Below are 22,833 nucleotides of genomic sequence, written 5' to 3' on the forward strand. Positions count from 1 at the left end.
ATGATTTGCAACTCTTTATGTGGAAAAAAAAAGCTGTATATAACTATCAAGCATTCTTTCCCTGGTGCACTCTTCTTTATGAGGATGGTGTATCTCCCAGGCAGCTGTCCTAACTTGAACTTGAATAAAACTCTTTTCCTTTCTCTTTATAATTAAAAAAAAAAAGACTTGTTCATTTAGCGTTGACTCACCCCACACTCCCTAATTTCCTTACCCTGTCTCCATAACACTTATCATCATCAGACATATTTGAACTTGTTCCTTTGTGCATTGTTCATCTTCCTCTACAAGAACATAAACTCTATGAAGATAGAGAACTTTTTTTAATTTTTTAATTCAATATACAAAAATATTGAGAAGTATAACTGCAAGACACTTCAAAATGCAAAGAATTGTATAAGAAAATTCAGGGCACATAATTTCATACATATATTAAAATATATGAAAATATAAATATAAAATAGTTTTAAGTTTATTTAGTAATCTCTATATCCAACGTGAGGTTCGAACTCATGACACTGAGATCAAGAGCCAGGCACCCCTAAATTGTTTTATACTTCAAATTTATACATTATGTTAATCTTTAATTAACATAATTAGTTCTTAGGGTGCAGCAAATATAAACATGAGACCCATGGAAATCCCATATTAATAACTAAAATATTTTCTTGCCATAAGAACAATCATGTTTTGATGGAATAAAAGATTAAAACAAATAATTAAAAATTGCTTTCTATTTACAACTTAAAGCATTTACTTTTCCACTTAATAGTATGGCTTCATTCTCTATTAAAATACTTAATTCTATTGGTAATCTTAAATCTGGGTCAGTAAACGAAATAATTTAAATTACAGGTATGATTTAAAAAAGCAACCTTTAAAAAAAAAAAAGCAGGGATCCCTGGGTGGCGCAGCGGTTTGGCGCCTGCCTTTGGTCCAGGGCGCGATCCTGGAGACCCGGGATCGAGTCCCCCGTTGGGCTCCCGGTGCATGGAGCCTGCTTCTCCCTCTGCCTGTGTCTGCCTCTCTCTCTCTCATTCTATCATAAATAAATAAAAATTAAAAAAAAAAAGCAACGTTTAGTGGCATTTGATACTATTTTATTAAAATCCATAATTAGGGCAGCCCCGGTGGCGCAGCAGTTTAGCACCGCCTTCAGCCCGGGGCCTGATCCTGGGGTCCCGGGATCGAGTCCCGCGTCGGGCTCCCTCTGCCTGTGTCTCTGCCTCTCTCTCTCTCTCTGTGTCTCATGAATAAACAAATAATATCTTAAAAAAATAAAGTAAAATCCATAATTACATTAAGTAATGCAGCATTTATCAATATTTCCAATCATTTTAGACACAAACAGTTCATCTGCCGTTGGTGTCTGTACCGTGGCTGCTGACGTAGTAACACCGCGGGCTGCACCCATCACGCTCGGGCCTTCTCGAGTCCTCCCACTTAAGCGCTAATTTGGGCAGCCCCAGAGGGTTGAGCGCGTCATCAATCACTTGACCTGATAAACCGTCTATTGGGGAGGGCTACAGAGCGCAACTGAAAGCACAGCGGCGGGCACAGCTCTCCGGGGGGGGGGGGGAGGCCACAGCGGCGGGCACAGCTCTCCGGGGGGGGGGGAGGCCACAGCGGCGGGCACAGCTCTCCGGGGGGGGGAGGCCACAGCGGCGGGCACAGCTCTCCGGGGGGGGGGGGCACAGCGGCGGGCACAGCTCTCCGGGGGGGGGAGGCCACAGCGGCGGGCACAGCTCTCCGGGGGGGGGGCACAGCGGCGGGCACAGCTCTCGGGGGGGGGGGGGCAGGGTCCGCTATCCGAGCGCACCTGAACCCTGCAAGCCCTTCTAAGCAGGATCAGCACGAAGGCAGCGCCGCGAGGTGGGCGGCGGGACGTCGGGGGCGGAGTGGGCCGCGCGTCCAGGCTGCGCCAGGTGGAGGTGGGCCGGGTGAAGACCCCACGGGCCGCGCGCCAGGTCCGGCCGGGCCTCTCGGGGGTCGCGGCGACAGGGATCTGCGCGGGTCGGGAGGCGTTTGGGAAGGTTTTCTGCGGGACGACCCCGGGGCCGCCTGGGCGCTGGCGTGCACGGGTGGGGCGGGAGCGGGAGCGGGAGCGGGAGCGGGAGCAGGACGCGGACACCGGGCACGGGCGGAGGAAAAGCGAGAGGCCCGGCGCGGGGTCGCCCCTGCGGTGACGTAGGCAGCGGCCGCGGCCGCGGCCGGGGCTGGGCACCCGCGGTCGGGGCGGGAGCGCCGGGGCCCGCGTCAGTTGCCCGGCGACGGCGTCCGGGGGGCGGAGTCGGGCGGGAGGAGCCGCCACGCCACGCCGCGGTGGCCAACGGCTGCCCGGGCCGGGTGGGGCAGGCGGAGGCCGCAGGGCGAGCGCCGCGAGGCCGGGTCAGCGCGCCGCGCCGAAGGGGAGGAGGAGGAGGAGCCGCCGCCTGGGAGGAGGAGGAGGAGGAGGAGCCGCCGCCGGGGAGGAGGAGGAGGAGGAGGAGGAGGAGGAGGAGCCGGAGGAGCCGCCGCCGCCGCCGCCCCCACCCCCCACCCCCGCGGGGACGCGCCAGGTTTCTTAGGATGAGGCGCTGGTTGCAGGTACAGGGGCGGGGCTCGGCGCGGAGGCCGGGTGAGGGGCGGGTCGTGCCCCGGCGGGCCGCAGCGGCGCCTCTGCATTTCGGGAACCTTCCGGACCTTCCTGTTTATTTCGCACGTGGCAGATGCCCAGTAAATCGTTTCTTTAGCAGAAGGGACTGCTGTCGTGTCCGGGGATCGCAGGACTTCCGGGGACAGTGGCTGTAACTCGGGCCAAAGGACCCTCCGCAAAGCATTCCACTTTGGGGAGGGTAGTAACTGTGATCCGGTCCCAGCAAGACCGCGTTTTGTTCCTACCCCCCTCCCATGGACAGGGGGAGGGGGATGGGTTAGGGAAGACGTGGGCATAAAGAGGCATGTCTAGCCTTGGACAGTCACCAACCTGTCGTCCAAAATGAGACTGTCGTAAATGTGTGTAAGGACTCTCTCAGCTGGAGCCCTTTCTGTGAGTGACCTTAGGAATCTGGCTATGCAAAAAAAACAAACAAACAAAAAAAAGAATCTGGCTATGCCCTATTATGAGCATCAGTCAGAAACAGTGAGTCCAGCCTTTTCCATAAAATTTTGTTCCAGGTCAGCACTCAGGCTGTTCCAGGATTTGTTCTTGCATCTTGGTGCACTGTAAGGTCAGGGGAAAGTAGAAGAAAAATGAGGTCTGTTGTTATTTCTCGGGATCTTTTTGTTTTTGACTTGGCAACCACTTCTTGCTTTCTCTATCAGCTGATGATTCAGGAAAGAAAGGGCCAGTGCCTACCACGCATCCCAGAGACTAGCTAAGGTGGCAGGACTGTTTCTGTGTGTTAGTCCCCTGTGTGTGTGTGTGTGGGGGGGGTGGTGGGAGAGACCTGGTCCTCCCACCTCCGTAGCATATTGTCTTTAATCTTACACAGTTATCTATTTGTGTTGTGGGTAAAATGTTTTTTTATGCCATAGAGATACTATGATACTCTCCAAATAAATTGAGGGCAGAAATGGACAATTTATTTGGTGTGTGCACAGTCCTTATTAATGTGTTTGACAAAGAAGACTTGGTGTTGTCTAGTATGTTAGAATCACTCACTTTAAAACTGCACACTTAATGAAATCAGGCCTCTGTGAACCACATATTCCCAAACCAGGTGACCCCAAATTATATGGTATAGTAGTTTGAATAAAAGCTACCCAAAAACATCAGGTCGCAATCCCTGGTACCTGTAAACGTTGTAAGGAAAAAAGGGTCTTTACATATATGATGAAGTCAAAGATCTTGAAATGGTGAAATTATTTTGGATTATCTGGGTGGACTTTCAATGTAACACAAGTGTTCTCATAAGAGACAGAGAGAGATTTGATACAGACAGACAGAAGGGGAGAATGCAGTACCACAGAGGCAGAGATCCAAGTGATGAGGCCATAAATCAATAAGTAATGCTGGCATCCAACAGACACTCAAAGAGGCAAGGAATAGATTCTTTTCTAGAGCCTGCAGTGAGAGCACAGCCCTGCCAACAAACCCAATTTCAATCCTGTGGGACTGCTTTTGGACTTCTGGCCTCCAGAACCGTGAGAGAATGAATGGCCCGTATTTTAAGCCACCAAGCTTGTGGTAATTTGTTACAGCCACTGCAGGAAGCTAATCCATATGTTAATTGTTATAAATCACATGGAATCAGTCCTATATTGGTGTATATTTTAAAGCTCCCCAGCTGGGACAGTGACAGGCCTGTAGTAGTGGAGACCACTAAATAGTTTCCTGAACCCTGTAAATCTCAAGGAAAAGACTTCCATAAAGAATTTGGTCAGAAGTGAAAATAAATTAGGTGCATAGGAAAGAACTAGTCTAACGCTGAAAGCAATTTTCAGACTTTTATTTGTATTTCTATTAATATGTCACTGTATTTGCTCTGGTTAAGGGAATAAAGGTGAGTTAAGCTTGGTCCTTATCTAATATGTTATTGGGTATCCATCATACGTATATTAAATTAGAGTTTTGGACACCTGGGGATTGAGGCCCAAGCCTGGAGAAAGTAGGCAATACAGAAGTGCTTCCATGAGTGGGGATGTTAAAATCTGGCCAAAAGCAACCTCTGGTGAACACACTTGAATGAACACACTTTGGAATTTTCATGGTGCAGGAAAAAAACAGTGTTCAGGTTTAATTGGCTGACTTCTAGGACCCAGGCAGCTAATATGCACCCCCACACACACACACTTACTCCACAAAACATCACGACAGTGTACATGCAAAGAGCAATCAGCTTTTTTTCTGAACTGCTTTTCTGAGGTCGAATTTATATACCATAACATTCACTGATTTTAAGTGTAAAATTTAGTGCTTTTTTTTAAAAAAAATTTATTCATGATAGACATAGAGAGAGAGAAAGAGGCAGAGACACAGGCAGAGGGAGAAGCAGGCTCCACGCTGGGAGCCCGACAAGGGACTCCATCCCGGGACCCCAGGAACGCGCCCTGGGCCAAAGAGGCAGGTGCCAAACCGCTGAGCCACCCAGGGATTCCCTAAAATCTAGTGCTTTTTAGTAAATGTACAGAGTTGCGCAATTATTACAATCCAGTTTTAGAAAATGTCCATCACCCCAAAAAAGAGCCTTTGTACCCACTTGCAGTCAGTCCCCATTCCCAAACCCAGCACCAACCCACTTTTGACCCCTGGCCCACTCTAGAGTTAGGTGTTGTCCTTTTGCTGGGCTACTCCAATGGCCTCCTAACTGGCCTCTACTTCAGCTCAGTATATATTTCACTTGACTGCTAGAGAGCATCATATGCCCCCTATTAAAATCCTCCAGTGGTTTTCCATTGCAATTAGAATAAACCCCAAAGTCCTTGTCAAGGCACTATGAGCTCTACCCCCTGCCAACCTCCCCAACACTTTCTCAGGAAAATTTAGGAAAGAAACTGGCAGTAAGTGCCCCTTTGGGCACGATAAACAACTGTTTGTCTGTAAGCAGGTCTCCTACCTTCCCTTGTCTATGTGGCAGCCTCATTGCTTCCTTTCTGTCAGTCAGCAAACACTGCTGTTCATCCCAAGACCTTTGTATGTGGTATTTCCTCTTAGGAACTTCCTCCCTTCTCTGTGGGGGTGACTCTTTTTTCACATTCAGCTCACATGTCACCGCCTCAGAAAGGTCTTCTCTGACCTGCCCTAACTAAAGTAGCCTCAGCGCCATCTCTCTGTATACCACTCTCTGTGGTAGTTTCTGCATTGCACCCAATCCCTCCCCCAAATTATATTTTTTATTTGTTTCCTTAGTGTCTTTCTTTTCCCACTAGATTATGAGATCTGTGAGGGAAGAAATTTGATCAGTCTTGATCTTAGCTTTATCTCTAGTATTTACAAAAGCACTGTTCATAGCAGCCCTACATTGTAAGCTATCCTAATGCCAGTAGTGGTAAGTAATAATTACTGAATGTTTACTATGTACCAGCCAGGCCCTTTGCCGAATGCTTTGTATGCATGAATGATTGAAGCTTATTACTTTCGATGTGGGAACAGTAAGGAGAACATGCCTTCCAAATATAGTCCCCTCTAGTAAATTATTTTTTTTCAGAGGCATTGGGCAGTTTTCTTTCCCTTAATTATTGAACATTGATTTTCAGTGTTCATTGTCACCAGCAATATAGTATTGAACCTCTTCTTCCATAGCCCTAAAAACTGAACTGCAGGTTTTTGCTAAGAAGGAGAGAAAGAACTAAAAAAGAGTATAAATAAAAGCAGAATTCTGAAAGAGCAGGATACCCTCAGGACATAGCAGGTAGACTCCAGTTGAGAATGTGTCAGGGGAAAAGCAGGAGATGAAGCTGGGAGGTTGATTAGGTCAGATCCTAAAGGGCCTTGGGTGCCAGTTTTAGTTCAGATTTTAGTCTTTGAACACAATATGGCAAAAGAGTCTGATTTTAAAGGAAACTCTTATTAAAGATTGTGAGAAACGGATGCTAGAAAGGTCACTTTGAAGTATTTTGTAATAGGTCTGGCAAGAGCTGATTAAAGCATGAAAGAATAGAAGTAAAACTAAATTTCATATTCTAGCACTGTTTCCTTGTGACTTAAGATCTTCTAGTCTAATGCTCTGCTCTTGAGAGGACACCCAGTGGCAGTTGTCATCCCAGCAAATGCTCATCCCCTCTCAGCCTGAACACCTCACAAGGAAGTTCTCCACGTATATATTCAAGGTGCTCTAGCTTTTAGAAAGTATGTCTCCACCCTGAACTAGCACCTACCTCTGTTCATTAAGCCTAATCCTGCACTTAGGATATTGTCATTTATTTTTCCACATGGCAATTGCTCACTCAGATTGAACTAAGATATGCCCAAAATCCTGGTTGGTTGTAATCTCAGCTCCACTGCTTAAAATTTATAGGTCTATTTCTGACTCACCAGATGGGAATTCTGCTTAGCAACTTTTCTAACCAAGCTCTAGAACTGTTGCCTGGTCAAAGCATCTCCAAATATTGAAAAGCAATTTAAATGGTTAGAAGACATTCAGGTGGTCTATTTAAGTCAATTTGGACTATACCTAGAAAGATCTGGTCTGGAAAGATCTGGGCAAGTGGCTTACTTGATGTGTTATCTTAATAATGCCAGTGAGACCTGTACCATCAGAATTAGCATTGGACCAACAGGGAGTGTATACTTAGACATGTTCTGTTGTACAAACATAGCCTAGGTAAGTGTCATAGGCTATTAATTCAAATATACTTTCATATGCAAGATAAGCACAAAGGAAAAAGAATTTAAAGGTTTTTGTGGTGATGGTTGTGTGTGTGTTAGGTGTTGTCGGGATCTTAGGTGAGGAAAATGAACTTGTGGATTGAACTTTTAAAAATAATAAGTTTTAGGTAATGAAGTATGGCTATCTGTTAATACACAGATTTTAAAATATTTTCTTTTTCAGGTGTTAATAGGATAAGTAAAAATAAGAATTTCCATATATTAAGGTATCTCTTGTTTTACTTTGGATTATATTTAAGAATTGTGAACATATAAAACCAATATACTGATTTATTATATTTATGCCTACCTATATCTTATTTATTTTAGAGCCTGAAGCCTTGAGCTTGATGAAGGCCTTGGCTGGAATTTCTAAGATAATAAAGCTACAAGGGCTTTCTCTCTGTGGTTTTCAAACCCTGTTCAGCAGAGCGTCTGCATTCCATAAAGGTGTCTCTGAGGCAGAGGGGAGGGTGTGTGGTTGGGACTCTGACAATTTAGAGAAAGGCCTCCTCTGCTTAAAAAAAAGTTTGGAAGATACAACTGCATTCTCATTTAGTAATGGTGGAAATTGAGATATGAAAAGATTTGCTCCTCCTCTCTTGGGTAACCAGTGACAGAATTAAGTTTCCTGGTTTTAAATCTTGTCCTCCTTTCATGCTGCCTCTTTACAAGACAGTATTATGTACTAGAGAAATACATCTTAAATAGCATACTTCTGTATTAGAGGATAATAGTATCTGTGTTTATTCAATGCTGTTTAAACCTATGTTCTTTGATGTTAGTGGACTTATATGAAACTTAATAGCTTCTTTCTTGATGAATAGAAAGATATAGCCATTTATGACGGGAAAGTGAGTTAGTATACCCTGCCTAAATTATAAAGACAGTATTGTTGATGTATTACTACACTATTATGGGATACCATTTGCATAGGGATTGCTGCAAGTACTATATAGTAAGACTGCCCATGAGTTATCTTATTCTTTTAGGTGCACGCTTTTTATCTCCATCTTTTAGTATTAAAGAGGTTAAATACTGTTCTCACACTCACAAAGCCAGTAGATGACAGAGCTAGGATTTGAACCCTGATAGTCAAGGAACAAGAACTAGAAAGAATGTGATTGAGAAAGCAAGCATTAAGAGCAATGTGGAGTTAATGAGCACTTAACAGTAGTAACTCAGGCAGTGAAGGCAGTGTTTTTTTTTTTTTTTTTTTTTTTTTTTTTAAGATTTTATTTATCCATGAGAATACAGAGAGAGAGAGATTTAGCACCGCCTTCAGCCCAGGGTGTGATCCTGGAGACCCGGGATCGAGTCCCACGTCAAGCTCCCTGCATGGAGCCTGCTTCTCCCTCTGCCTGTGTCTCTGCCTCTGTGTGTGTGTGTCTCTCATGAATAAATAAATAAAATCTTTAAAAATAAAATAAAATAAATAAAATAAAAAATTCTTGTTTAGGGCTCCCTGGGTGGCGCAGCGGTTTGGCGTCTGCCTTTGGCCCAGGACGCGATCCTGGCGACCTGGGATCGAATCCCACGTCGGGCTCCTGGTGCATGGAGCCTGCTTCTCCCTCTGCCTATGTCTCTGCATCTCTCTCTCTCTCTGTGACTATCATAAATAAATACATAAATTAAAAAATAATAAAAATTCTTGTTTAAGTAAATAAATCTATGCTGTCTTCCTTAAACTATCAGTTTTCTTTTTTTAAACTATTAATTTTCTAAGAAAAAAATTTCCTTCTGAAGGGCTGCCACCTATCATGGTATACTGAATTAATGAGTTTATTACATTCATCATCTTATCCAAAATAAACAAACTTGGGTTTTTGTTTTGTTTTTTTAAGATTTGTTCATTTTAGAGAACACGCGAGTTAGGCGTGGGGGGACAGAGGGAGAAAATCTTCAAGCCGACTCCCCACTGAGCTTGGAGCCCAAGATGAGCTGATCCCAGGACTAATGAGATCTTGACTTCAGCTGAAACCAAGAGTCAGCTGTTTAACTGACTGAGCCACCCAAGTGCCCCCGTACTTGTTTTTTTTTTTTTTTAATCAGAATATTCTAAAGTCAAACCTCCTCCTTTCTTTTCTCTTCTCCAACTCTTAGTTTCAGTTGTACTTACCTTACTCGTATTTCCTGCTTGACACCAAAAACATTGGTATCTAGGAGAGTGGATCAGTGTGTAATTTCCCAACCGTGTCCTGCTCATGTCCTGCTCATTCCTTCATATTCTTGATCTGTCTGTATTTATAATATTAACATTACTCAGTAATTTGAATTTTCTTAGTATCTTTCATCATCCTAAAGAATCCTCAAATGCATCATTTTAGTATGTAAGTTATATAGCAAACATTCGTGATAAGACTTTTTTTGTTTTTTTTTGATAAGACTTGTTTAAATGAGGGCCTCCCTCCCCCACTCCCATAGCAATTTCTTCTATTTAGAATATCTGAGTTGCCTAGCAATCCTAACATTCCATTTATTCTAATTCTTTATGGAATGTCTCCCTAGCTACTACTTATTTCTTAAAAATGGTAGTATGAGATACATTAAGGTAGAATTTATCTAACTGTAGTTTTGACAGATGGCACCTCATTAATCAAAAGGGAAAAACTGTGAGTGAAATAAAAAGGAATTCTGTTCAATAAAAATTCTCTTTAGCTTACAGTTTTACAAAAAAAAATGCTTATAATCGTGAATTACTGTAAAAATGATAAGCATTTTGACCTTCCTTTTTTTTTTTATCACTTCAATGGTCCTTGCCTGTATTTATTTGCTTTTTTTAAAAAAAAATCAGGATTCTGATTCATTACTTTGATTTACTGTATTTCTGTTTTCTACCTCATTAATTTCTGTTTATATCTTTATTATTTCCTATGATATGCTTTCTTTTGTTTTACTTTTTCTTCTTTTTGTCATAGAAATTTAGCTCATTCTCTCATTTTTGTTGAAACAGGTGTTTAAGGCCAGGAATTTCCTTTTTTACACCACTTTACTGTCTCTCAGATTCTCATGTACTGTGTTCATTGTCATTATTTTATGGAAATTCTTTAATTTTCCTTTATATTCCCTTTATCACACAACAGTTGTTTAATAGGTCTTTGAATTTCCAGGTGGAAAGGCCTTTTTGCTTTGGGGTTTTACTTTTCATTTCTAGTTTTATGACATTGTGAACAGAAAATGTTTGTAATATTTTTACTTTATGGAAACCTGCTGATTATTTTAAGATTATTTATTTGAGAGAGAGAGAGAGAGAGAGAGAGAGCATAGGGTGTGGTGGCAGAAGCAGGAGAGGGAGAGAGAATCTCAAGCAGACACCACACTGAGCCCAGAGCCCGATATGGGGCTCCGTCTCACAACTCTGAGATTATACCCTGAGCCAAAACCAAGAGTCCCACACTTGACTGAATGAGCCACCAAGGTGCCTTGGAACCTGCTAATCTTTTATTTTTGCCCTAGAATATGATTGGCTTGTGTCAGTGTTCCTTACATGTGTGCTTGAGAGGAAGGTATATTCTCTATTATCAAAGTCTTGTGTTTGATGTATATTGAAAAAGTCTACCTCAGTGATTTCATCTAAATTTTTTATATCCTTATGTTTTGTCAGCTGACCTATCTCATACTGAGCAGCCTGTTAAAGTCTTACCATCACTGTGATTCTGATTCTTACTGTATCTCCTGTAATGTATATTTTATCTAAGGTGGGTGCTGTGTTATATGGCACAAGATCAGAAGTACTGGATCTTTATTGTGGATTGTGGCTTTTCACTTTAAAACTCTTTTTTTTTTTTAATTTTTATTTATTTATGATAGTCACAGAGACAGAGAGAGAGGCAGAGACACAGGCATGAGGGAGAAGCAGGCTCCATGCACCGGGAGCCCGACGTGGGATTCGATCCCGGGTCTCCAGGATCACGCCCTGGGCCAAAGGCAGGCACCAAACCGCTGCGCCACCCAGGGATCCCGTGGCTTTTCACTTTAAATGCCGTTTGTTTTATTTAATTCTCTGCCTTGAAGACTTACCTGGTCTGGCATCAGGATTTTAACCAGTGCTCTCTTACTGTGTTCATTCTGGCAAATTTTTGTCTATCACTTTTTTTGCAGTCTTTTTGGATCAGTGCCTTTAAGTGTCCTTTTGTGTAGAGTATAGAATTGAAATTTTTATTTTTTTTAATTCTTTAAATTTTTTAATTTTTTTAGAATTGAAATTTTTTTTAAATATTTTATTTATTTATTTATGAGAGTCACAGAGAGATTGAGAGGTAGAGACACAGGCAGAAGGAGAAGCAGGCTCCCTGCAGGAAGCCCGATGCGGGACTCGATCCTGGGTCTCCAGGATCAGACCCTGGGCTTAAAGCAGCGCTAAACCGCTGAGCCACCCAGGAATCCCTAGAATTGAAATTTTTAACAGCCAATTTGAAAATCCTTTTCTTTGAGTAGGCAGGTTACGTCCTGTCACATTCAGTGTTTGGTCTAAATTCTGTCACATTATTCTTACATCATCTTCTGGTGATATGATTACTATATATTATATTTACTATATTTTTTTTGTGTTTCTTTTCTTTCTTTAAAAAAACTTTTGTCAGGGCACCTGAGTGGCTTACATGGTTAAGCATCCAACTCTTGATTTCAGCTCAGGTCTTTTTTTTTTTTTTTTTTTTTTTTTTTATGATAGTCACAGAGAGAGAGAGAGAGAGAGACACAGGCAGAGGGAGAAGCAGGCTCCATGCACCGGAAGCCCGACGTGGGATTCGATCCCGGGTCTCCAGGATCGCGCCCTGGGCCAAAGGCAGGCGCCAAACCGCTGCGCCACCCAGGGATCCCGTCAGCTCAGGTCTTGATCTCAGGGTTGTGAGATTAAACCCTCTGTCAAGCTCCACATGGAACCAGCTTAAGATTCTCTTTCTCCCTCTCCCTCTCCTCTCTGCTCTCTCTCTCTCTCTCTAGGAAAAAAAAAAATTTTTTGTCACTTAAGAAGGTTTGTATTTTTATTCTAGTGGTTACCTTTGCATTAGTGCTTTTTGTAGTACTCCTACAGACTGTTTTTATTCTTAACTCTTTGCTTTCTGTCAGTTTTAAATGATACTTTTTGACAACCAGTGGTCTTATACTTTCCCCCTTTTTGTCATTTATCTTCCCATTTTGAGTTACATTTGTATTCCTTTTTCACACACATAATATTTATATGTTATTCCTCAATGCCTTTACCCCACCTATGTTTTAGTCTCAACTTTACAGCTGAATAGGTCATGTGCGTCAGCTGACCTTTTGCATGCTTTCCTTAGTCATGGTGTTTTGATTTTTTTTTTTTAATGTTCATTTTTTTCCTAAGTTTTATTTTGGAAAATACAAGGCCTATAGAAAAACCAAAAAAACCTCACCAGTTGTTCACACTTTGCCATACTTGCCAGCCATCTTCTGCTTGGATAAAGCCTCACCTCCTCTAGAAGATTCTTCAGAAGGGGCGCATATATACAGTGTTATGGCACTTTCAAAACTGTTTTTCTATGGCTTTGACTTTTTTTTTTAAAGATCTTACTTATTAGAGAGAGAGAGCGCTCATGTGCACATGAGCAGGTTTTGGGGTGAGGACATGGCAGAGGGAGAGGGAGAAGCTGAGTGCAGAGCCCAACACCAGCTGGATCCCAGGACCCTGAGATCATGACCTGACCAGAAGTCAGATGCTTAACTGACTGAACTATGCAGGGGAAGCTTTAACTCTTTTGAAAATCTTGGCTGGATATAGTGTCCTTGGTTTGTGTGCTCTTTCCTTGTGTTTCCTTAAAATTCTGCTCTACTATTGCCTTGCTTTGCATGTTATTTTTAAAAAATAATTTATTTATTCATGACAGAGAGAGAGAGAGAGAGGCAGAGACACAGGCAGAGAGAGAAGCAGGCTCCATGCACAGAGCCCGCTGTGGGACTCGATCCCAGGACTCCAGGATCACACCCGGGGCTGAAGGCCCACGCTCAACCACTAAGCCACCCAGGCGTCCTGTCTTTAAAATCTTAATGTAGTTTTATTAAGATCTGTTTCAGAGTTGATCATTCTTGGTCGCTATTCCCTAGTATTAAAAATGTGTAGATTCAGGGCTTCCTTTATTTCTAGGAAACTTTCTTGGATTATAGTTTTAAATAATAGTTTTGTTTCACTGTTTTGACTTCTTCAGGGACACCAGTGATAGCCAACCTCCTTTGCCTGTCTCCCATTTCTTTCACTTCCTCTTTCAGCCTTTTCTCTTCTGTTTTCCTGATTTTCTTCAGGACCTTGATTAAGTCTTCATTACAGTCTGTTCTCTCATGTGTAGTCTGTCATTGGGCTTCATTTCTGATATGATATGGTCGTTTCCTTCTCTTTCTTTCCTGACCTCAGCCAACTCTCCTTTCATTCCTTCCCTCCTATTTGCTTGCTTGTTTTATGTGTTTCTTGGTTTTTCATTTCTGATTCAAGGGTGATTTTTCATATCCTCGGGTACTTGTTTGGGAACACCTAGTTCAGCTTGCAGTGTTATATTAGTTTTCTTCAACTTCATGTTTGAAAAGATTTTATTCACATTTTCTGACATTTTATAATAGTTTTGTGTAGTTGTGGTCTGCTTTTTATCTATTCCTAGTCACTTTGTGGACAGAATTCTTGTTCTGAGATTTCCCTCTTTCAGGTGGTTTCCATTACACATGGCAATAGAAGAATGGGAGAGATACAAGGAGGGTTGGTCTATCTTGCTTCTTTTGTTATGCTGGTGCCTGAATTTTCCCTACTCTCTCCTTTCCCTGTGCGATAATCTCTTCTTCAAAAACACTGCTTCCCTGAAGCCGCTACTTCTCGTCCCCCGCCCCCACTTTCAAGCTAGTACTAGGGAGCCAGGGCTGTGGACTACCTAGTTGCAACCTGAACCTAACATCTTGGCTTTTCCTGTTCACTTTCTGGGGTGCATATGTCTGTGCTTCCTCCAGCCTTCTGCTCCCTTTCAGTTTCCCAGCCTCTCCATCCATTCTCTACATGTATGTGCCCACAGGGCTGATAGATAGACGGTGGGAACAGTTTTGGAAAGCACTTTCCCTCTGTTAACAAGTAATTTGAAGGTTGTAGTACTCTGTCATCTAGGGAGGCTGAAGGCATAGAACCCATGTGCTTTTATTCATTTGTTCTCCTTGTTGATTTTATAGTTCTTTTCAGAGGATGAGGGGGAGATTTGAAATCAGGCCACCACCATTGTTCTCCAAACCCAGAACTCTTCTTGGCCTAATCTAAAATTATGAGCACTGTTTGAACTTTTATTAATGATTTCCACTTTGCTGATTTATGGGGTTTTTAAAAATTAGTTTGTGACTTTTAATGAAGATATTTTCTACCGTTATTTGACAATGTAACCTTATGAGAGGGACTTAAGAAAAAACTTTGCCCTTTGAAGCCGAGTACTAATCATAATCCTAATTAAAATATTAGTTTTTAATTTTCAGGTTGTCTTTAATAAGCTACTTAGACATGAAAAAGCAACAATTTTTACAATCAGATTATATTCACTTATTAATTTTATGTAGTGATAAAATATTTCTGCATAAATATTTTCCTGGTGAAGAGTTATTACTAAATTTGAAATATGAACAAAGTCAGTTCCTCTTCTGTGAATTTTGTTCTCATAATACTTTATTAATAAAGATCAAATCCCTGTCTTCTAGAGATAAGAACTTAAAGAACCAAACAGGGAAGCACTCCTATTTCAAGATCTCTAAGAAGAGGTAGCAATAATTAATATGGAACAAAAAGCTGGTGAACCAAATAATGAAGATATTTTATCAAGTAGTGGTATCACATCCAATGGAGGTGCGTATTCTTTATCAAACAAAATGGGGGGGAAATTGGAATTAAGCAGCCCTTATAATATTCATCCAGGCTGCTGTTTTTTAGTATGTTTTGGTTTTAACTGTGCAGGGTACTGATGGTGGTCATGAAGGTTTATTGTTTAAAATTCTACTTTTTGAGGAAGAAAGTGTTTAGTCCTTTAAAATACCCTATTTTTAAGCAAATTTTACATTATTTTTTTTTGGTTTAAAAATTGTTTCCATGTTGAGGAATTTCAACATGCCCCATGTTTCCCTAATGCCTTCTCTTCCCTGGTCCACTTGAAGCCAGATTTCCCTGTCATTTTGACTCCTTTTCCCTCCCCACCCCTATCCAGTCGGGCATGCTCCTTCCTGTCTAGGCAGTGGCTTCCCTTTCCATCACCTGAGCCAAAGGCAGGCACTTAACTGACAGAGCCACCCAGGTGCCCCACTTTTTGTGATTTTAAACATTTATATGGCTTAGACCCACACCTGGAGATTCTGATTCACTAGGTCTGGAATGGGGCTTAGGCACCACTGGATTTTTTTTTTTTTTTTTTTTTTTTTTTAAAGATCCCCAGGTAATCCTGATTTCAAATAAGGGTTGAAAACAACTGCTCTGGATTCTGCCATTCTAATTTACTCCTAAATTAAAACCTCTTCTTATCCTCACTTTCTGTTTCATATTATTTTTTTTTCTGTTTCGTATTATTATTTCAGCCAATCACTTGCCAATCTCTTAAACTTCCTTTTTCTCTTATTATTGTTACACTTATAGGAAAACCTCCATCTTTATCAGGCTGACCACCTTCTCCATTTTTGTACTGGGCTTCTGGACGCTTCTGCTAGAGAAAGTATACAAATTGTGGATTTTCCACCAGTTTGCCACTTCACAGTCTCCCATCTCTGCTATATCCATGACACTGCTAGAGGAGACTTCTCATGATCTTATGCATTTCTCTCCCATTTCCCATAATACTTATTTCAAAATTATGCCATTCTCATGTCCCATGCCCTGCCCCCTTCTTTCTCACTCTCAAATAACATCATTTTCTAATTTCCAGAGACATTGGATGCCCTTAGGCTGGTACTCTCTTACCTTCTCATGTCCTGCTCCAAAACCCACCATTTTTCATAATCTGTGCCTGCCTTCTGTCATAGCTCCGTGTAAGAGTCAGCTTTTTAATTTGCTACCCATGACCTAACCTCTGCCCACTGTCACCATGTTCACTGCTTCAGAGATTTGGCTCCACAGATTATCCCCACTCACTCTGTTAGCTTCAGTCTCTTCTCGCCATTTGCACTTACCCATCTATGTAAAAATGCTAAATCTCTCCCATCCTCAAAACACTACAGATACAACAAACCAGAAAAACAAAAAATAAAACTTTTTCCTCAGCCTGTCCTCCTCTATCTCTTGTTTACTTCATAGCTGTGGCTTCTGAAAGACAATTTTGTATTCAGTGTCTTTACATCTCCACTGTCCATTGGTTCTGCAAACTACTGCCTTCTGGCTTTTGAACCCAGTACTCAAATGAAAGCACTTTGACAATGTGACTAAATTTTCCCTTTTTTGCAAAATTCTGTGACCTCTACCTGGACCCCAACATTTTGTTTTGAAATTTTTTAAGCTGTTGAAAAATTGAAAAAATAGTACATTGAATGCCGTAGCAGTTGTCAACATGTTTATCATATTTGATTTATTTGTGTACCTACAATTTATATTTCACTTGCCTGAAATTGAAGTCATCACGATTCTTGTCTCAAAATCTGAACATGCATCTCCTTAGATAAGGATGATTTCCTATATCACCACATTAAAATAAGAAAATCACTATCAGGGGGGTGGGGGTGAATGGGTGACGGGCACTAAGGGGGACACTTGATGGAATGAGCACTGGGTGTTATTCTGTATGTTGGTAAATTGAACACCAATAAAAATTAATTTATAAAAAATGAAAATAAAAAAATCTTAAAAAAAAATCACTATCAAATGCAATGTTGCCTTCTTTGTATTAATATTAAAATTTACCTAGTTGTCCGTATATAAAAAGTCTTCATTAGTTTTTTAATGTAATCAAAGATCATGAATTATATTTGGTGGTGGTTCTCGTCATCCTTCATCCTTTGTTGTTGTTTCTTATGGCGTACAATTCAGACCAGTTGTATTATAGGATATCCGACAGTCTAGATTTTTCTGATTGTTTCTCATGTTTAGATTCAGATTAAACTCATTTGGCAGGAGTTTGTGAATATCCTAGTACTAAGTAACTTTTTTTCCAGTGCTTTTATTTTTTTATTTTTTTTTTTAAAGATTTTATTTATTTATTCATGATAGTCACACAGAGAGAGAGAGAGAGAGAGAGAGAGAGAGAGAGAGAGGCAGAGACACAGGCAGAGGGAGAAGCAGGCTCCATGCACCGGGAGCCCGACGTGGGATTCGATCCTGGGTCTCCAGGATCGTGCCCTGGGCCAAAGGCAGGCGCCAAACCGCTGCGCCACCCAGGGATCCCTTTCCAGTGCTTTTAGTATCTATTGAAGAGCCTTGCTCAAATTAATGATTACATTGTTGACCTTCTAATTTTACTGTAGTTATTAGCTGGCATTCCTCAGGAAAGAAGAACTTTCCTTTAATTATTATCACTATGGATCCATAGATTGTTCTTTAGTTCAAAGTGCTATAATGCTTTGCTGCCACTAGTGTTTTTGATGCTCAGCTGTATCACATTTGGCCAGTCTATTTATTTATTTATTTATTTATTTATTTATTTATTTATTTATTTATTTATTTATGATTTTATGATTTTATTTATTTATTCATGAAAGACACACAGAGAGAAGCAGAGACACAGGTAGAGGGAGAAACAGGCTCCATGCAGGGAGCCGGATGTGGGACTGGATCCCGGGACTCCAGGATCACGCCCTGAGCTGAAGTGGCGCTAAACTGCTGAGCCACCCAGGGATCCCCTGGCCAGTCCTTTTAACCTGGCTCCCTGTGTCTTTTTTTTTTTTTTTTTAAGATTTTATTTATTCATGAGACACACACACACACACACACACACACACACACAGAGGCAGAGACACAGGCAGAGGGAGAAGCAGGCTCCATGCAGGGAGCCCGATGCGGGACTGGATCCCGGGTCTCCAGGATCACACCCTGAGCTGAAGTGGCGCTAAACCTCTGAGCCACCCAGGCTGTCCTCCCTTTGTTTATTTTTTTTTTAATTTTTTAAATAATAAATTTATTTTTTATTGGTGTTCAATTTGCCAACATACAGAATAACACCCAGTGCTCATCCAGTCAAGTGCCCCCCTCAGTGCCCATCACCAATTCACCCCCACCCACCGCCCTCCTCCCCCCTCCCTGTGTTTAAAACAGGACCCACTTCATTGCTTTCTGGGACATCAAAGTGTTCCGGGCTCACATTGTATTTGGCCTGTTCCCCCAGGCCTGAAATGAGCCATTTCTCTAAGGAACTCTGGTTTCTTTCAGTAGGGAATAGTATATAGAATCCAGGATCTTATGTGCATATTGCTACTGAGGTAAGTAACATTTGTGCCTGGGAGCATTCAGTGGATAAAGTTTCAAAATAGATTTTTTAAAATCAGAAGTTCACGTAGTTAACTCAAATCCAAATCCAGTACCATGGAGTTCTTCCTCGTCTTCCCTCATTCCATATCTACATCTCCTCAACAGTGAAAATTCTAGTTTCCAAAACTTTCAGCATATTTATTCATTTTCTCTCTTCCACAGTACATACAGAATAGTTTTAGAATTATAACAGTGCTACCACCATGAACGACTTACCTGCCAAGGGAAGCTCACTAAGACCACACAGAGCACTATGTTCTAAAGTTACTTGAAGGAACTATTTCTCTCTGTGACATTATGTTATCAACTTACTACATACACTTAGGTTTATTTGTTTTTGTTAGTATTCAACCTCATGTTATTTTTGGAATATGTTTAACACGTGTACGGCATACAGTAAAAACCTGATGAAAGGTATATTTAGTAGAGTCTTGCTGCCAACCCTATCCCCTCTACTCTATTTCTACCCATCCCCTATACCTCTATAGATAACCATTTTCATGAGTTTCTGTTTTATTCTTCCAGTGTTTCTTTTTGCAATATTAAGCAATTGCTACCCCTCCCCCCACATATGTACATGCTTAACACATACACTCATTTCTCCTTTCTTAGAGGAGGGATATTAACCTCTACCTATTAGAGGGAGGACTATCAAAGAATTTATGGACATATTTTCAAAGCACCACAGTTTGCCCTCTGGTCACAAATTTACATTTCTCTCACATGTGGAGTGCTTTCACTCCCTCCCAAGAAGGCCCCTAACAGTCTCATCCCATTACAGCATCCATTCATTCAAAGGCCAGAATCTCTTTATTGGAATTAGATTCAGATATGGATGAAGCTCCTCAGTTCTAAGTCCTTAAATACAGCTCCCTGAGTTGAGTTCCTCTTCATCTGAAGACCTGTGACAGCCAACATACAATGTCAGGCAGGCCTAGGATAACCGCCATCAAAACTACCATTCCAAATGAGGAAAACAGGAGGCTCACAGTTCATCACAATTCTGAAATCTAGCTGAGCACAAGTTGACCATGCCCTGATTAGGACTCTGGCCTAGAAATAATTCTCCATGGTTCTTAGTGCCATTCTCTGGACTCTTGGGTCTAACTCTAAGACGACCTTCCTTTTACATATAAGGTAGCTTATGTTTTCAGCCTAGGGGCTTCCAGCCTGCCTATAGGAAGGCCTCTTTTCATCTCACACTGTCTCTGCGGCTCAGTCCAAATCAGTGGTGTTTTTTGAATATAATTCTCTAATATCTTTGTGGGTTTTCTGTGAATCTTCCTGGGTTTTCCTTCCTTGTCTTCCCTTTATTGGTATTTTGTCAGAGTTCTCTTCTTATTCCTCTTCTCTTTTCACTCTGTACACTGCCCCTGGATGATCTCATTGACATCAAGGATTTGCTAGAATTCAAATGCTGATGATTCCCAAATCCTTATCTCTGAAGCAGCACCTACTCCTGAACTCACAAGTCAAACAGCATTACTTGGATGTTGAAGCTCAAAACCCAAGAGAGACCTTTAACAACTCCCTGTCTTTTACTTACTACATGTATTTCTCAAATCCACACTCTTGAGTCTGTCACCACTGCCTCTCCTTTAGGGTAGACCCTTACCATCTCTTGCTTACATTGTTGAAAGCCTTCTCCAATTTGATTCTCTCTCTCTCTTTTTTTTTTTTTTAAAGATTTTATTTATTTATTCATGAGAGACAGAAAGAGACAGAGACATAAGCAGGCTCCCTGCGGGGAGGCTGATGTGGGACTCCATCTCAGGACCCCACTGAGCCATCCAGGCACCCCCAACTTGTTTTTCTACCTTCAGTTTTATCTTCATCTCGTGCATTCTCCACACTGAAGCCAGAGAGCCTTTTCAAACCACAGACCTAGTTAACTACTCTTATAATCTCAAATCCATTAATGATTTCCCAAAGCTTTCAAGATGAAGTTCAGATTCCTTGGCATGACCACAGGGCCCTTCATAATTTGGCCTATGTCTTCATTTTCATATCTGGCTACTTCCTTTCCATCACCCAAAATATACTATGCTGTCTCCAGCCTTCTCACCAATAATGATAGTGCTCCCACTGCCTACAATGCCCTTCCTCTTAATATGCTTCAAGCCTCATTCAGTTCAGGTATCACTTGATCACTATCAAGTGAGACTCCCTCTTCCCAAATCTCTCTCTCTCTCTCTTTTTTTTTTAACAGCCAGAATGCAAAATTTTATTACTGGTTTCAACAACAACAAAAAAAACGAGTGGATACATGTAGAAACATGGACAGCATCTCCCTCAGCAGCAGGCAGGATGAGGAAGGCAGGCAGGAGGGGTAGGCTTAAGATATTCCCCTCTGTCCAGCAGAAGTAGAATCTCAGGGAAAGGGTCAGGTTCCCTCCATCCAGCTGCAAGCCCGGAGACTACTTCATTCAGGGGAGCCCAGGACAGCAGCTGAGGGCAGAGGCTGAGCAGCCAGGGGCCAGGCCTGGGGGAAGGTGTAGAGAGAAGTCCTAGGCTGACATCACCAGGGGGGGTGTCATGGGCTGAGGGTTCTGCAGATATGACATGACCACAGCAGAGATGGACAGCATGAAGCTACTCATCATTTGTTTAGTGTCCTCAGAGCTCCGGGAGTTGGCAAAGCTGATGAAGGGTGGCTGTCTACTGCTCCTTCATCAGCTTTACCAAATCTCTTTTTTACCTAGTGCTTGTCTCTCCTGAGCTCCTAGCCATCTTTTACTTGTCTCTTTTCATGAGACCTTTAGCATCTTCAGAGTTCAATAAGGAAAACACCTAGGATAATGTTTACCACAAAATTATTTTATTAAAAGTTGGTTAATTCTTTAATATTTAGGTTCTTCAAGTCCATTTTTTATGTCATCTGTTCGTGGTACAATAATTGAAAACACATCTTCAGCTGGGACATTGGCACAAATTCCTTTTTTCCCCAAATATGAAGTGGAACTTGATTCTCCTAGGAAAGTCCTCCCTTACCCTGGAAAGGAACACATTGAACGTGTTTTGGAAGAATATTCACATCAAGTCAAAGATCTGCAGAGAAGACTAAACGAAGTAAGTTGCATTCTTTTCTTCCAGTACTCTATGCCATTTGGGGATGGCAGCGAGGCATGTTGCCTTGGAACAGAACCTAAACTTAATAAGCACTTAACATGGGATGCCTGGGTGGCTCAGTGATTCAGAGTCTGCCTTTGGCTCAGGGCGTGATCCCGGGATCTGGGATTGAGTCCCACATTGGGCTCTTTGCATGGAGCCTGCTTCTCCCTCTGCCTGTGTCTCTGCCTCTCTCTCTCTCTCTGTCTCATTCTCTGTCTCTCATGAATAAATAAATAAAAGCTTTAAAACAAAACAAGGGGGATCCCTGGGTGGCGCAGCGGTTTAGTGCCTGCCTTTGGCCCAGGGCGCGATCCTGGAGGCCGGGGATCGGGTCCCACATCAGGCTCCTGGTGCACGGAGCCTGCTTCTCCCTCTGCCTGTGTCTCTGCCTCTCTCTCTCTCCTGTGTGACTATCATAAATAAATAATAATAATAACAATAATAATAAAATAAAATAAAAATTGGGCACATGAAGTTTACATACCCTTTTTTCTTTTGTTAATAGTCAGAATGCCTTGGTTTCATGGTTAATTTTAATGAAATTTGAATAGCTCAAAATGTTATCATAATAATTGGTTCAGGCCTACTGACCTGCTATCATGATAGCTCATTTTTCTTTACAAAGCAGTTGTAAGAGTAGGTTTTTAGATATGTGTAAATAGCTCAGGCTAATTTCCTCTTCTTTATATGGCCGCCTGGCAAATTCTTGATATCTATCAAGACTCAGCTAAGCATTTGCCTTTCTGAATCCTTTCCTCTAAACAGCATTAAGTATATTCTCCTCTGTACAGCTGTTGCCCTATGTGCACATGTCTACTGTAGTATTTAGCACATTACTGTATTTATTCATACATTGTTCTACCTTATCAGACTGTGTAAATACATTTAGGGAAAAAAACCACAACTTAATATTAAGTGCCGAGAATCATATACTATTATATCATGTACAAGGATACGGAGATGAATAAGGTAGGACTCATAAGAAGTTCATAGACTTGAAGAAGAGCTGGTATATAAACCA

At 41.7% G+C, this 22,833-nt stretch overlaps 1 protein-coding gene across 3 annotated transcripts in view; it reads left to right on the forward strand.

Annotated features, from left to right (window-relative positions):
• The first annotated feature begins 1,804 nt into the window (after window positions 1-1,804).
• The window catches only part of CCDC158 (coiled-coil domain containing 158), a 102,900-nt gene continuing 81,871 nt past the window's right edge, over window positions 1,805-22,833 (forward strand). Inside the window, exons 1-4 of one of the 3 annotated variants that reach the window (XM_055312982.1) lie at window positions 7,504-7,515; window positions 7,619-7,738; window positions 14,966-15,110; window positions 21,553-21,770. In XM_055312982.1, coding sequence (XP_055168957.1) covers window positions 15,041-15,110; window positions 21,553-21,770 — 288 coding nt within the window. In that variant the 5' untranslated portion in view covers window positions 7,504-7,515; window positions 7,619-7,738; window positions 14,966-15,040. Of the gene's footprint in view, window positions 1,873-2,492; window positions 2,587-7,503; window positions 7,516-7,618; window positions 7,739-14,965; window positions 15,111-21,552; window positions 21,771-22,833 lie in introns of those variants that run through there. The other 2 variants (XM_055312983.1, XM_055312984.1) reach the window with 2 other exon arrangements.

This window comes from Nyctereutes procyonoides, unplaced genomic scaffold, assembly GCF_905146905.1.
Source record: "Nyctereutes procyonoides isolate TBG_1078 unplaced genomic scaffold, NYPRO_anot_genome, whole genome shotgun sequence".
Classification (NCBI taxonomy): Eukaryota; Metazoa; Chordata; class Mammalia; order Carnivora; family Canidae; genus Nyctereutes; species Nyctereutes procyonoides.